A 16547-nucleotide genomic window follows, 5' to 3' on the forward strand; every position below is an offset into this window, starting at 1 on the left:
TAGCTTTGGGAGGGCAGAGGGCGGGAGCAGGGGAGGGGGAAGCTCAATTAGGAGTGGACTTTGGATAGATGTGGCTGGGGGTGGGGATGAGGGTGCTTCGAGGGCAGGTGTGGGTCAGACGTGAGGATCCCCCCATAACACACACACATGACTGAGTGCCCAGGAGCCTCTCCATTGTTCCAAACCTTGGCAGCATAGCTGAGTGTAAAAGCGTGAGGGTCTCCGTTTGGTGGGGTTGTAAGAGGGTAGTGACAAAGGTCCTGGCACTGTGGTCAAGGGTGGATTCTCAGGCCCATAGAGTAGGACTTCTATTATCTCCATGGCACTTGCATGGAAGTGCCATAATTTATTTAATCTGTCATCTATTACACATATAGTTTATTTCCGTCTCTTACTGTTATTAATAGTACTTCATGTGCATCCTTATAATAAATCTTTGTCAAAACTTCTGATTATTTCCTGAAGAGCCATTTCTAGAAGTGGACTTACTGAATCAGGATGGTTCTCCAGTTCTTCGCCTTCCCTCATTTGCCTTGCCAGTACTTAGGAGTGTACCTTCCTGGTAGAATTCTCATGTAGATGGTCATCTGGTTGGGAAAGATGCACACATGCTTGCTGTGTCTTAGGTTTTGTGCCCCTAGCCCTGAATGCCCATGTAAGCCTCTTTTTTTGGCTTATGCAGAGTTGGGATGGGGAGTGAGCTCCATACTTGGTCAGCAGGTTTAGAGGCCTCTAGTGCATTCCAGCCATAGGTCTTTCTGATTCCAGACCAGCCGTTGGGGGTGGGTTCAGGTTCTCCTTTTTGTCAGGGACACACAGCAACAAAAGAGTGCCGTCCACCCGCCTCTCTGGTTATTATTCTCAGCTTTTCGCTAATTTTCATCTTCCCTTTTTTTTTTAAAAAAAATTGCTTTTTATCTTATTTCATTTATTTATTTATTTATTTGAGACGGAGTCTCGCTCTGCCGCCCAGGCTGGAGTGCAGTGGCGCGATCTCTGCTCACTGCAAGCTCCGCCTCCCGGGTTCACCCCATTCTCCTGCCTCAGCCTTCCAAGTAGCTGGGACTACAGGCGCCCGCCACCGCACCCGGCTAATTTTTTTTTTTTAATGTGTTTTTAGTAGAGACGGGGTTTCACCGTCGTCTCGATCTCCTGACCTCGTGATCCGCCCGCCTCGGCTTCCCAAACTGCTGGGATTACAGGCGTGAGCCACTGTGCCCGGCCGAGTTAATTTATTTATTTTAATTTTTTTTTTTTTGAGACGGAGTATCGCTCTGTCGCCTAGGCTGGAGTGCAGTGGCCCTATCTCGGCTCACTGCAAGCTCCGCCTCCTGGGTTCACGTCATTCTCCTGCCCAAGCCTTCCGAGTGGCTGGGACTACAGGTGCCTGCCACCACGCCCGGCTAAGGGTTCTTTTTTTTGTATTTTTAGTAGAGATGGGGTTTCACTGTGTTAGCCAGGAGGGTCTTGATCTCCTGACCTCGTGATCTGCCTGCCTCTGCCTCCCAAAGTGCTGGGATTACAGGCGTGAACCACCGCGCCCGGCCCACAATTATTTTTTTGAGGCAGGGTTTGACTTTGTCACCCAGGCTGGGGTGCACGATCTCAGCTCACAGCAGCCTTGACTTCCCCAGTTCAAGTAATCCTCTTGCCTCATCCCCCCAAGCAGCTGGGACTATAGGCCCGTGCCACCACGCCCAGCTAATTTTTGTATTTTTTGTAGAGATAGGGTTTTGCCATGTTGCCCAGGCTGGTCTTGAACTCCTGAGCTTGAGCAATCCACCCACCTCAGCTTCCCAAAGTATAAGGATTACAGGCATGAGCCACCATGAACGGCCAATTTTATTTTTTTAATACAAAAATTGGCTGGGCATGGTGGCACATGCCCGTAGTCCCAACTATGTGGGGGCAGGATGCTGAGGTGGAAGGATCACTTGAGCCCAGGAGGTCAAGGTTGCAGTGAGCTGTGATGGCGCCACTGCACTCCAGCCTGGGTGATAGACTGAGACCCTGCTTCCCCTCACCAAAAATAAAATAAAAATAAATAAATAAACTTTTATTGATTAATTCATGTATGTATGTATTTATTTATTTAAGACAGTCTCGCTCTGTGGCCTAGGCTGGAGTACAGTGATGCGATCTTGGCTCACTGCAACCTCTGCCTCCCGGATTCAAGCAGTTCTCCTGCCTCAGCCTCCCGAGTAGTGGGATTACAGGCGTGCACCACCATGCCTGGCTAAGTTTTGTAGTTTTAGTAGAGCTGGGGTTTTGCTATGTTGGCCAGGCTGGTCTTGAACTCCTGACCTCAGGTGATCCACACACCTTGGCCTCCCGTAGTGCTGGGATTACAGGCGTGAGCCACCGCACCTGTCCAGTTTACACTTGTATCTAATCACTGTCCTTTGCTTTGTTTTCTTTTTCCTCATGGTATATTTGAAACATTTTGAACCATTTTTTAAAAATTGTTATTGAATAAACATAGAAATTGAACCATCTTAAGACTGACTTTCTAAATGGGGTTAGAATGGGAATTGGATCTATAAGGAATGCTAATCAGTAAATGCCATTAGTTATTGATGACTCAATTTTTTTTTTTTTTTTTTGAGACAGAGTTTTGCTCTTCTTGCGCAGGATGGAGTGCAGCAGTGGTGCAATCTTGGCTCACTGCAACCTCTGCCTCCCTGGTTCAAGCGATTCTCTGGCCTCAGCCTCCCAAGTAGCCGGGATTACAGGCATGCACCAGCTAATTTTGTATTTTTAGTAGAGACGAGGTTTTATCATGTTGGCCAGGCTGGTCTCGAACTCCTGACCTCAGGTAATCTGCCCGCCTCGGCCTCCCAAAGTGCTGAGATTACAGGCGTGAGCCACCGCACCCGGCCTACTCAGTATTTTTTATACCGTGCTTAGACTTACCCTCGGTACTATGTTTGCTTTGCATTCTTAGAAGATAGTCCTATTTATTTAATGTTCATGTTGGAATGTGCTTTTTCTTTTCAACAGACACAACAAGAGGAGGAAATTTTTTGTTGACCCCCGTTGCCACCCACAGACAATAGCTGTTGTTCAGACTCGAGCCAAGTAATTAATTTTATTCGTGTTTTAAACTTCAGTATAATGTCATGTTCATCTCTGCTGTTTCTTTCTCTTTCTCACTTCCAAACTGATTGGAGATGAATCTGAAACAGGGTTTTTTGCTATTTAAATCAGGGTTGCTGAGTTTTGCCTTATCTCTCACTTTCTTCTGGGGATCTCTCTGGTAAGTAAACTGTGTCAGAATTGAGTGGGGAAATACACAGTTGCCATTGCTTTACAGTAAGTTGTTGTGTTTTGTTTTCTTTTTTTTTTTTTTTTTTTTTTTTGAGACGGAGTCTCGCTCTGTTGCCCAGGCTGGAGTGCAGTTGCGCGATCTCCGCTCACTGCAAGCTCCGCCTCCTGGGTTCACGCCATTTTCCTGCCTCAGCCTCCCGAGTAGCTGAGACTACAGCGCCCGCCACCACGCCTGGCTAATTTTTTTTGTATTTTTAGTAGAGACGGAGTTTCACCGTGTTAGCCAGGATGGTCTTGATATCCTGACCTCGTGATCCGCCCGCCTCGGCCTCCCAAAGTGCTGGGATTACAGGCTTGAGCCACCGCGCCCGTCCCGTTTTGTTTTCTTTTTGTAGAAAGAATAAAAATATTGTTTTGATCAGGTTTTGCAACGTTTGAAAAACAGAGAAAAATGAGACTCACATACAACTGTTAAGATTTTGTGTGTATTCCTTGCAAACGTAGTTTACAGAGGGTGTGCAGAGTCCCTAGGTGAGATGCGATGTAGTTTAAAGTGTAGTACTTTTCTTTCGTGCTGTAATCAGGTAAAACAAACCTCACAACAACCACTATTTGTAGATATTTGCTTTCCCTTTGTAAAAGTTGAGCATTCTTCCCCGTACCCATACCATCATCCCTTCAGAGGGGGGATTTCTGACATATAATTGGCATTAGTTTCAGGAATCTAAGGAAGTTCTTCCTCCTTGTCTTACTGATGGTTTTCCATTCACTTAAGAGTGATCCCAGGTGGAAGAGGTGATGGCTCTGTTGTTAACAAATATTGGCTCATTAGCCCTAGGAAGCAATGCTCCTGGGCCTCGCTCAGGAGTAGATTGTGTGACAGGAAAGGGCAAAGGGGAGTCATAGGATAGAAGAGAGGAACAGAAGCAGAGCTTTTGGATGCGCTTGAGTTGCTGTGAGGCAGTTACCACTGAAGGGCCTGGTGTGGGATGCGATGTGGAGAGGGGTGGGAGGCCACTGTGGGAGGGCACAGAAAATGAATGCTGTCTTACTGAAAAAGAAACGTTAATTAATTTTCCCTTATAAACCAAAAGCACGATTGTTCTTTGTTGTCTGTCTTTCCAGATATACTGGAGTCCTCACTGAGCTGAAGTTACCCTGTGAAATGGACTTTAGTGGAAAAGATGTCAGCGGAGTGTTGTTCCAGTACCCAGACACGGAGGGGAAGGTGGAAGACTTTACGGAACTCGTGGAGAGAGCTCATCAGAGTGGGGTAGGCATGCCTTTCTTGTGGGGGTCCGTGGAGGTGTATCCCAACTTGTATCTGTCTGTCTACCTCTCTCTATGTCTTTTCATGTGCCTTAATTTCTTTACCATTATCACATGGAATGGTAAAACTCTTCTTCCTGTCGCCTTGCTGCTACTTTGCTCTGTTCCCTGATTCCTGGCACACGGTGGGCACTCAGTACGTATTTACTGAATGAATGAGCAAATGGAGTTCACAGGATGTGAACACACTCTGCCAGTCCTCCTGTAGTTAAGATAATTTGCTGCTCTCCCACTACTCTCAGGGAAAGGTAGCAACTTGTTCCTTTTCTCTCATTTCCTTTCTAGAGCCTGGCCTGCTGTGCTACTGACCTTTTAGCTTTGTGCATCTTGAGGCCACCTGGAGAATTTGGGGTAGACATTGCCCTGGGCAGCTCACAGAGATTTGGAGTGCCACTGGGCTATGGGGGACCCCATGCAGCCTTTTTTGCTGTCCGAGAAAGCTTGGTGAGAATGATGCCTGGAAGAATGGTGGGGGTAACAAGGTAAAGGGGCTCATGTTTCTCTCCTTTTATTGTGATTATGATTTCCCTGATTCCTTCTGATCACAAATGTTGATTTCTATCTGAATTCAACTGGGCCATGTTGAGTCAGTTAAGGAAATATACAACATAGATTCAGAAGAACAATTCTGCTTGGGATATGAGCTAGTACTTCTCAAATAACATAAATTTGTAAATTTTTGAAAAATTTTGTGTATAATTTACAGTGTATCGAAGTCATATAACACATTTGCTTAGGTTGATGGAAGCCTTGAAAGACTAAATATTTTAGGCATGTTTTGTGTCTAGACAGTTTCGTTTTCAAAAGCATTATGCCACATGGCTCTGTAAAGACAAAATTACTGAAAGACTACAAAGCACACACTGAGTTTGCTCCACGTTCCTTCCTAGAGGCTTCCGCCATGTGGCCATTTGAGTAATTTCCAAATTTCCAAATGTACTTTCCTGATTGCTTCTCCTTGGTGAAACTTCTCAGATTAAAAACGTAGATGTTCAGAAGTAGTCTTTGTTCCTTAAAAAAAAAAAAAAAAAAGAAGAAGAAAAAAAGGGCTGGGTGTCGGGGCTCACACCTGTAATCCCAGCATTCTGGAAGGCTGAGTCAGGCAGATCACAAGGTCAGGAGTCCCAGACCAGCCAGGCCAATATGGTGAAACCCTGTCTCTACTAAAAATACAAAAATTAGCTGGGCGTGGTGGCGGGCGCCTGTAGTCCCAGCTACTCGGGAGGCTGAGGCAGGAGAATCACTTGAACCATGGAGGTGGAGGTTGCAGTGAGTCGAGATCGCGCTGCTGCACTCCAGTTTGGGGGACAGAGCGAGACTCCATCTCAAAAAAAAAAAAAGGAAAAAAAAGGAGCGGGGGACCTAGATGCATTCCAGGATTATTACCAGGGAAATTTAGAAAAAAAAATTATCTTTTTGACCTTTGATAAAAGCTGGACTTTAACATAAGTGAGTAGGCTGAATTAGTGAATGATGTGATGATAATGTGAAGTGTGTTTTTTTAAATTTTATTTATTTATTTATTTATTTATTTTGAGACCAAGTCTCTCTCTGTCACCCAGGCTGGAGTGCAGTGGTGTAAACATGGCCACTGTGTCCAACTAATTTTTTAAATTTTTTGTAAAAACAAGGTTTCACCATATTGCTCAGGCTGGTCTTAGGGCTCAAGTGATCCGCCCACCCCAGCCTCCCAAAATGCTGGGATTACCTGGTGTAAGCCACCATGCCTGGCCCCTGTATACTTTAAATCATCTTATAACACCTGATGTTATGCAATAGTTGTTACACTGTATTGTTTTTAAAATTTTGTGTGATTTTTTTTTTTTTTTGAGATGGAGTCTCACTCTGTCACCCAGGCTGGAGTGCAGTGGTACGATCATGGCTCACTGCAACCTCTGCCTCCCAGGTTCAAGTGATTCTCGAGCCTCAGCTTCCCAAGTAACTGGGATTACAGGTGCCTGTCACCATGTCTGGCTAATTTTTGTATTTTTAGTAGACACGGGGTTTCACCATGTTGGCCAGGCTGGTCTCAAACTCTGGACCTCAGGTGATCTGCCCACCTTGGCCCCCCAAAGTGCTGGGATTATAGACATGAGTCACCATGCCCAGCTCATAAAATTTGTGTGATTTTTAATTGTTGTATTATTTTTTATTTTTTCGAACGTTTCAGTCCGTGATTGGTGGAATCTGTGGTGCAGAATCCACAGAGAGCCAACTCTTCAATTTTGTCAGATATTTCCACTTTTCCTGTGTCTCCTAAGAAGTTCAGAGTGAAACTTAATCCTCCCAGTCACCACTATTATATTTGTCTGGGAAATTCCTGCAAAATTTTCTTTCAAAATTCCTAGACTTATTGTATATATCTTGGTGTCTCAGAGTACAGTCTAAAAATCAGTAATCCTGCTGGGCACAGTGGCTCATGCCTGTAATCCCAGCACTTTGGGAGGCCAAGGCGGGTGGATCACCTGAGGCCAGGAGTTCAAGACCAGCCTGGCCAACGTGGTGAAACCCCGTCTCTACTAAAAATACAAAAATTAGCTGGGCGTGGTGTCAGGAGGCTGATGCAGGAGAATTGCTTGAAACCGGAAGGCAGAGGTTGCAGTGAGCCGAGATCGCGCCATTGCACTCCAGCCTGGGTGACAGAACAAAACTCTGTCTCAAAAAAAAAAAAAAAAAAGAAAATCAGTAATCCTGTTTAGATGAGGAACGTTTAGAAATTGTTTCTTTATGAATTTGCACCCAAATACATTTGCTGAATTCACTTCAAGCTGGGAAGGAAAGAAGTAATTCTATTTATAGCATCCCCTAGTGCTGTGATTATCTGTGCTAACTGGATGCCTTATTCTTGGTATAGAGACGCCACTGGGAAAGAAGTGTATCGTCTTGCTCTTCAAACCAGGGAGCAACACATTCGGAGAGACAAGGCTACCAGCAACATCTGTACAGCTCAGGTAAATCACATGTCTCACCTGACTACTGAATGCCTTACGATATACAGAAATGAGCTACTCATTCATTCATTCATTTGTTCATTTATTCACCACCTCCTGAGCAGTGAGCACACCAGAAATGGCAAGATCTTATTGGTGTAGGAGGCTCGTTGTCTTATGAGAACCAAAATGCAGTGTTGGCTGGGTGTGGTGGCTCATGCCTGTAATCCCAGCACTTTTTGAGGCCAAGGCAGGCAGATTGCTGGAGCCTAGGAGTTGGAAACCCGCGTGGGCAACATGGCGAAACACCGTCTCTATGAAAAATAAAATAAAATAAATTAGCTGGCAGTGGTGGTATGCTCCTGTAGTCCCAGGTGCTAGGGAGGCTCAGGTGGGAGGATCACCAGAATCTGGGAGGTTGAGGCTGCAGTGAGCCATGATTATGCCACTGCACTCCAGCCTGAGTGACATAGGGAGACTCTGTCCCCAACTCCTGCCCCCACAAAAAAAGTTAAAAAAAAAAACACTATGTTTTACTGGTGTTCTTTATACGCACACCCTTTGCCTATGCTTTCTCTTCACCATACATGTTTTAATATTAAAAAAATAAAAAGCATTATTAGTTTCATTTTACCCATAATCACATCTTCGGATCCTGAGCAGGCAAAGCGTTAAGAAAGGACAAAAGAGGCCACTCTTCACTATTATATAGACACTTAAAATATATGTAAATAGAAAGATGGATATCAGGGTCTCTAGTATTCTTGGCATTGGGCCAGGTTTGTTATGGGTGGCAGTTGAGACACCCTCTCTTAGGAATGAGAAGGAGCCTCTCCAGGAATGGGTTGGGGAAGGCAAAGCGAGGGCATTTGAGATGACTGTGCTTGAGGGGATGGTGGTAGTCATGAGGCACTCTTACTGGGAGATTATGACTGGCATTCTTTTTTTTTTTTTTTTTTTTTTTTTTTGAGACAGAGTCTTACTCTATCGCCCAGGCTGGGGTGCAGTGGCGCAATCTCGGCTCACTGCAACCTCTGCTGCTGGGTTCAAGCAATTCTCCTGCCTCAGCCTACTGAGTAACTGGGATTACAGGCACCTGCCACAGCGCCAGGCTAGTTTTTGCATTTTTAGTAGAGATGGGGTTTCACCATCTTGGCCAGGTTGGTATTAATCTCCTGACCTCATGATCCACCCACCTCGGCCTCCCAAAGTGCTGGGATTATAGGCATGAGCCACTGCACCTGGCCATATCTGGCATTCTTTAAAAGGATAGGATAAAGCAGGAAGAGCTTCCTGGGTTCTGACCAGGGTTCTGGGTTCTGCTCCTTGAAGTTGCTCCAGGGCTTAGGTCGAAGTATTTGTGAAACCCAGCCAACCCCTAGGATCAGTTGGAGGCCTACTCCTGAGCACAGGATCCATTCTAAGTGCATCTCTTTTTTTTTTTTTCTTCTTTGAGACAGAGCCTTGTTCCTGTGTCACCCAGGCTGGAATGGGGTGGCGCAATCTTGGCTCACTGCAACCTCTGCCTCCCGGGTTCAAGTTATTCTTGTACCTCACCCTCCTAAATAGCTGGGATTACAGGCCACCACACCCAGATAATTTGTGTATTTTTAGTAGAGGCAGGTTTCATCATGTTGGCCAGGCTGGTCTCAAACTCCTGACCTCAAGTGATGGTCCTGCCTGGGCCTCCCAAAGTTTTGGGATTATAGGTGTGAGCCATGGCACCTGGCCTCTTTTTTTTTTTTTTTCTTGAGACAGATTCTTGCTCTGTTGTCCATTCTGGAGTGCAGTGACATGGCCATAGCTCACTGCAGCCTCAACCTTCAACCTCCAGGGCTCAAATTATTCTCCGGTCTCAGCCTCCTAAGTAGCTGGGACTATGGGTACATTCCACCATGCCCAGCTAATTTTCAAAAAAATGTTTTGTAGAGACGAGGTCTCGCTTTGTTGCTCAGGTTGGTCTCAAACTCCTGAGCTCAAGTGATCCTATCTTGGCCTCCCATAGTGATAGGATTATAGGCATGAGCCACCGTGCCTGGCCATTGTAATTGCATCTCTTCTATGAAGTGTCAGAGAGAGATATCACAGATGCTTCAATGGGAAGTAGAGTGCTCTTTCATCTCAGGGCTTTGGCATCTAGAACCACCTCTGAAAAGCTTCTCCAGGAAGGCAGTGGGCAATAAGATCTTCTTATAGTTGGTTCTGTAGCCACGGTTCTTTGGAGCCATTTCCTCAGTTGGTCCTTTTGTATTATGTTTTGCCTCAGTAAGGTGCCACCTCTTTTCAAATAAGAGCTCTTTCAGTATCATAGGAAGGAAAGCTGGTTGGCACAGGCTTTTCCTCTGTTGAACAGCAAGCTGATCTTTATTTATTTATTTGTTTTTTTGTTTTGTTTTGAGATGGAGTCTTTCTCTGTCACCCAGGCTGGCGTGCAGTGGCCCAATCTCAGCTCACTGCAACCTCTGCCTTCCAGTTTCCAGCGATTCTCTTGCCTCAGCCTCCTGAGTAGCTGGGATTACAGGCATCTGCCACCATGCCCAGCTAATTTTTATATTTTTAGTAGAGACAGGGTTTCACCATTTTGGTCAGGCTGGCCTTGAACTCCTGACCTCATGATCTGCCAACCTTGGCCTCCCAAAGTGCTGGGATTACAGTCATGAGCCACTGCGCCTGGCCACATGATGATCTTTATATGATGGCCTCCCTTTCTGTAGCTTACCCTCTGTTTGTTGAATTCTCTGCTTATATTTTCCCATTCGGTGCAGCTGACTGCTCCTGTCTTGCTGTTTCTCCCTAGGTTCTTCCAGGTTTCCCTCTGATCATAAGTCCATTTAGGGCCTCAGTTTTCTGCCTCTAGGTTCATTTTCCAGGTGAACTTGGGCTGTCTGTAGTGAACCAGTTATGTTCCTGTTTCTTTTTTTTTTTTTTGAGATGGAGTCTTTCTCTTGTTGCCCAGGCTGGAGTGCAATGGCGTCATCTCGGCTCACTGCAACCTCCGCCTCCCAGGTTCAAGCGATTCTCCTGCCTCAGCTTCCTGAGTAGCTGGGATTACAGGCACCCACCACCATGCCTGGCTAATATTTTTTGTATTTTTAGTAGAGATGGGGTTTCACCATGCTGGCCAGGCTGGTCTCGAACTCCTGACCTCAGGTGATCCACCCGCCTTGGCCTCTCAAAGTGCTGGGATTACAGGCATGAGCCATTGTGCCCGGCCTTATGTTCCTGTTGCTTAATTTCTTCCAGTTCATGTATAGCTGATAATTTATTATTTAACTTGGGTTGAAAGGTCTGTATCTTTTCCAGCAATTGTTAAAATGTTTGCCCTGAAGATGGCCATACTCCAGCTTGTCTGATTTTCATCCTCTTATTTTGATGATCTTCTAACTCTTCACTGTCTATTTCACTGCATATGTGCTTTTCATAGTTGATTGCATAAAAGAATTACTCATAACTCCAGTTTCACTCTTTGTAAGCATGCAAGTCTCCCTGTTTTGTTAGGAGATGACTGGTGTCTTTTGAGTTGTTCCTTTTGTGTTGTAGGTCTTTGACCCCCGCCTTCTGTTGTAGCAGCTGTTCCACATTCTTCTCACTCTTGCTCTTCTCTCTTGTCACTGGGGCGGGTGGCGGGGTCCACTCTTAGTTTCGCATCATGGATGGGGCATGAGTCTTTTTTAATCTCTGAAAGTGTGTTAATGATTCTTTTTTAAATAAATTTTTCTATAGGGAGTCTCTCTGAGCCTATTCTGGCTCAGCAGGCCCCATTCTAAAACAAAACTGAAAAAACAGGGTGTGGTGGCTCACACCTATAATCTCAACACTTTGGGAGGCCAAGGCAGGGGATTGCTTGAGTTCAGGAGTTTAAATCCATCCCAGGCAACATGGTAAGACTCCTGTCTATATAAAAAAGTACAAAAATTAGCCAGGTGTTGTGGTGCACACCAGTATCCCAGCTACTCAGGAGGCTGAGGTGGTAGGAGTGCTTGAGCCTGGGAGGTCCAGGCTGCAGTGAGCTGCGATCACGCCACTGCACTCTAACCTGGGTGACAGAACCAGACCCCACCTCTACAAAACAAAAAGGAAAAGAAACAATTTTTCTATAACTTTGTGGCATTACTACAGATGTCTGAATTTTCTTTATGTTCTGTTCTTTATATTCTCTTATTTCTTTTTTTTTTTGGAGATGAGTCTCACTCCGTCGCCCAGGCTGGAGTGCAGTGGCACCATCTCGCTCACTGCAAGCTCCGCCTCCCAGGTTCATGCCATTCTCCTGCCTCAGCCTCCTGTGTAGCTGGGACTACAGGTGCCTGCCACCATGCCTGGCTAATTTATTGTATTTTTAGTAGATACAGGGTTTCACCGTGTTAGCCAGGATGGTCTCGATCTCCTGACCTCGTGATCCGCCTGCCTCAGCCTCCCAAAGTGCTGGGATTACAGGCGTGAGCCACCGTGCCCGGCCATATATTCTCTTATTTCTTAGCTTCTACCACAATGAGCAGCTCTTTCATTAGCTTTTCTTATTTTTAACGTAAAAATCTTTTTAAAATAGAGATGGGAATCTTACTTTGTTGCCCAGGCTAGTCTTGATCTCCAGGCCTCAAGCGATCCTCCTGCTTCAGCCTCCCAAAGTGTTGGGATCACTGGTGTGAGCCACTGCATCCAGCCTTGTTGGCTTTTCTAAAGTCAGGTGTAGTAAGGAATAATTTACACTTTATTAGCTTTTTTTATTGAGATGTAACTCACCATAAGTTTCACCAATTGCAAGTATACAGCTCAATGGTTTTTACTCTATTTACAAGGTTGTGCAACTATCACCAGTATTTAATTTCAGAATATTTTTATTACCCCAAAAAGAAATTCTATTCCTATGAAGTAATCACTCCTCATCCCTCTCCCCTTCCTATAGCCCCTGGCCACTACTATTCTGCTTTCTGTCTCCCTGGATTTGCCTATTCTGAATATTTCATATAAATGGGATCATACAATGTGTGGCCTTTTGTACCTGGCTTCTTTGCATAAGGTTTTCAAGGTTCATCCATATTGTAGCATGAATGTGTACTTAATTCTTTTCTATGGCTGGATAATATCCCATTGTTTGGACATGCCACATTTTGTTTATCCATTCATCAACTGGTAAACATTTAGGGTGTTTCAAATAAGCCTGCTGTGGACACTTCTGTGTAAATTTTTGTGTGGATGTAATGTTTTCAGTTCTTTTGGGTATATTCCTAGCAGTGAAATTGCTGGGTCATATAACTCTACATTTAACATTTTGAGGAACTTCCAGATATTTTTCAAAATGGCTGCATTATTTTACTTTCCTACCAGCAGCATATGAATATTCTAATTTCTCTGTATTTTCACCAATGCTTGTTACTTCCTATCCTTTGGTTATAGCCATCCTATTGGATGTCAAGTGATAATCTCATTGTGGTTTTGTTTTGTATTTCCCTAATAACTAATGATTTTGAGCATTCATTAGCTTTTGATGCTTTTAAGTACCTTAATTGTATTATTGTTATTTTATTTATTTATTTTAGAGATGGGGTCTTGTTATGTTCTTCTTGCTGGTCTTTAACTCCTGGGCTAAAGCAGTCCTCCCACCTTAGCCTCCCAAAATCTTGGGATTACAGGCGTGAGCCACCGATTCAAGCCCATTGTATTTTTAAGTTTGTCCAATTTGTGAAAGAAATTGTCATTTTCTTGGTCTCTATTTTAATTTCTTGGTTCTTCTTTTGATATTCTAATGCCCCTTGAAGTTTTTAAAAAGTGGTTTTATACTTCTCATCAATTTGTTGTTCAGCCGTGTGATATAGCCTCCTGATTATGGAAGGAATCATCTCTAGATTAAAAAGGGACATGAACCAACCTCTACAATATTGTGGTGGAGGCTTCCAGGGCATTCTGTGAATGTCAGGCCTGGGTTTCTGTTTCCAGCAACACAGCCATGAGCATTTGGGCACAGTGTGTCACAGATTCTTTACCTCAGCCTTGCCTTCTCCACAGCTGTAAAGTTCTGTGGATTTTCTGTATTTATTTCTGATTGTTGTAAGGAGTCCACAAGACTGTTTACACTTTGTCTAGGACTTTTAGTACAAGAATGTCTATTTCTGTGTTTTCTGATGTCTCTTTCTCCTCATTTACTTCCTTGTTTGCTGACTTCACCTTTGGAAACTGTTTCTTATTTTGCATTGGCTCCATAGAGACTTCCTCTAGTAGTCTAGCAGAAAAAAAGATGTACCTAACAAAATGGACCCAGTATTGAACATCAACTGTATTTTGCAGAGACAGGGTTTCATATTGTCAACTGGGCTGGAGTCCAGTGGCGCAATCATAGGTCACTGTAACCTCGAAATCCTGGGTTCAAGTGATCCATCTCGGCTTCTGGAGTCACTGGGACTACAGTTGCACACCACCCCACTCCCAGCTGAAGTGCACATTTCCATTTTTGCCAGTCCTTTGCCACAAATTCTCCATTCAACTCTTGGTTGGCAGAAGTTCAGCCTCTAGTGTTTTATTTAAGTTCTTAGGAGAATTTTATTCCTGAAGTTCTTGAATGTTTGAAAATTGCTTTTTCCTTTTTATTCTTGAAGAATTGCCTGGTTGAGTGTAAAATTCTCAGATCTCACTTTTTCTCCCTGAGGTCTTTATTCTTCACTGTCTTCCAACATTAAATATTGCTTCTCAATGTCTGATGGTAGTGTGATCTTTGCCCTTAAGGGTGACATGATTTTGTTGCATGGAAGAAGCCCTTTGTAATGGTCAAATGTGAAGGTTTAGTATAGTAATAACTCCAGGGTGTCTTGGATGATGGTTCCTTTCAGGTAGTCAGGCAGGTTATACATTAATTGTCCCCAACTATCAAAGAATGTAGGAAATCTTATCATTTTGTTTTGTCCCTGTCTTCAGTTTCGACATCCCTAGTCAAGTAATTACACCCTCCCACTAATTGTCCTCCATCACATGATTCTTTAAATGTTCTTATCTTTTAGGCCCTCTTGGCGAATATGGCTGCCATGTTTGCAATCTACCATGGTTCCCATGGGCTGGAGCATATTGCTAGGAGGGTACATAATGCCACTTTGATTTTGTCAGAAGGTGAGTTGGTAATCTGTCTAAAACATTTGGGCATAATAAAATTGATAAAGTTGAGTAAAGTTGAAAATATTGCATGTCCAATACTATATGCAAAATTAAAAGTCAAATGAGAAACCAGGAAAAATACTTTCAACATCTATGATTGAGTATTTTGTTGTTTTGCTTGCTTGCTTGCTTGCTTGCTTTCTCTTTCTTTTCTTTTTCTTGCTTTCTTTCTTTTTTTCTTGCTTGCTTGCTTTCTTGCTTGCTTGCTTGCTTGCTTGCTTTCTTGTTTTCTTGCTTTCTTGCTTGCTTGCTTGCTTGCTTGCTTGCTTGCTTGCTTGATGGAGTCTTGCTCTGTCTGTCTCCCAGGCTGGAGTGCAGTGGCACGATCTCAGCTCTCTGTAACCTCCACCTCCCGGATTCATGTGATTGTCCTGCCTCAGCCTCTCGGGTAACTGGGATTAAGGTACACACCACCACGTCTGGCTAATTTTTGTATTTTTGGTAGAGACAGGGCTTTGCCATGTTTTCCAGGCTGGTCTCGAATTCCTGACCTCAAGTGATCCGTCCGCTTCGGCCTCTCAAAGTGCTGGGATTATAGGCGTGAGCCACCATGCCTGGCCTAGACTGAGTGTTAATATTTTTTTCTCTTTGACTCCTGGCAAGCTATGATATTTTTAATATATAGAACTCTTACTTTCCTACCGGCCCCAAACATAAGAAGGATGAACACCCTAATAGAAAAATAGGCAAAAGACATTAAAGGTAATTTTAAAAGAAATAAGTATACAAATAAATGGTCAGTAGACATAGAATTTTAGCCTCATTATTAATGAAAGAGATACAAAATAAAGCAATAAACTAGTATTTATCCCATTACATCGGCAATCAGAAGAATGCTGCTATGTAGTGAGCTGGACATGGTTACTCGTGTATGTAATTTCAGCTACTCTGGAGGCTGAGCCAGGAGGATTGCTTGAGGCCAGGAGTTCAAGAGCAGCGTGGGCAAAAGCGAGACCGCATCTCTATAAAAAAATAAAAATAAGCCAGGCACAGTGGCTCATGCCTGTAATCCTAGCACTTTGGGAGGCTGAGGCGGGTGGATCACTTGAGGTCAGGAGTTCAAGACCAGCCTGGCCAACATGGTGAAACCCTGTCTATACTAAAAATACAAAAATCAGCTGGGAGTGGTGGCACACTCCTGTAGTCCCAGCTACTCGGGAGGCTGAGGCAGGAGAATCGCTTGAACTTGGGAGGCAGAGGTTGCAGTGAGCCAAGATTGCTCCACTGTACTCCATCCTGGGCAACAGAGTGAGACTCTATCTCTCAAAAAAAAAAAAAAAAGGTGATTAAATCATGGTGCATCCATATGTTTGACTATTGTACAGTCATTAAATATGATTTAAGATAGTGATCTATAGGAAAGCATAGATGAGACCAGGTGTGGTGGTTCACACCTATAATCCCATCATTTTGGGAGGCTGAGGTGGGAGAATTGTTTGAGTCCCAGAGTTCAAGGCCAGCCTGGGCAACATGGCAAGATCACTGTCTTCAAAAAATTTAAAAAATTATTAGCCAGGTGTGGTGGCATGAGCCCTTGATCCCAGTTACTTGGGAGGCTGAGGCAAGGGGATTGCATGAGCTTGAGCCCAGAAGTTTGAGGATGCAATCAGCTATGATCACGCCACTGCATTCCAGCCTGGACAAGAGTGAGACCGTATCTCTTAAAAAAAGGTATAATTATATAATTTTATATATATATATATATATATACGATATTACCTGCTCTCCCATTTCTTGAGAAATAATACACCAAAATATAAGCAGTAATGCAATTGTATGGTGATTTTTCTTACTCTTTTATATGTAATTCATAATTTTCTACAGCATAATAATAAACATGTTTAGTTTTTTAAAAAGCAATCACCAAAGCACTCCCCAGGA

At 43.9% G+C, this 16547-nt stretch overlaps 1 protein-coding gene across 1 annotated transcript in view; it reads left to right on the plus strand.

Annotated features, from left to right (window-relative positions):
• GLDC (glycine decarboxylase) overlaps positions 1–16547 on the plus strand; it is a 112358-nt gene that overhangs the window by 35212 nt on the left and 60599 nt on the right. Inside the window, exons 5-9 of the mRNA XM_002819798.4 lie at positions 3001–3078; positions 4393–4540; positions 4882–5078; positions 7451–7547; positions 14516–14621. Of these exons, the coding sequence (XP_002819844.2) occupies positions 3001–3078; positions 4393–4540; positions 4882–5078; positions 7451–7547; positions 14516–14621 (626 nt within the window). The remainder of the gene's footprint in view (positions 1–3000; positions 3079–4392; positions 4541–4881; positions 5079–7450; positions 7548–14515; positions 14622–16547) is intronic.

This window comes from Pongo abelii, chromosome 13 (assembly GCF_028885655.2).
Source record: "Pongo abelii isolate AG06213 chromosome 13, NHGRI_mPonAbe1-v2.0_pri, whole genome shotgun sequence".
Taxonomy (NCBI): domain Eukaryota; kingdom Metazoa; phylum Chordata; class Mammalia; order Primates; family Hominidae; genus Pongo; species Pongo abelii.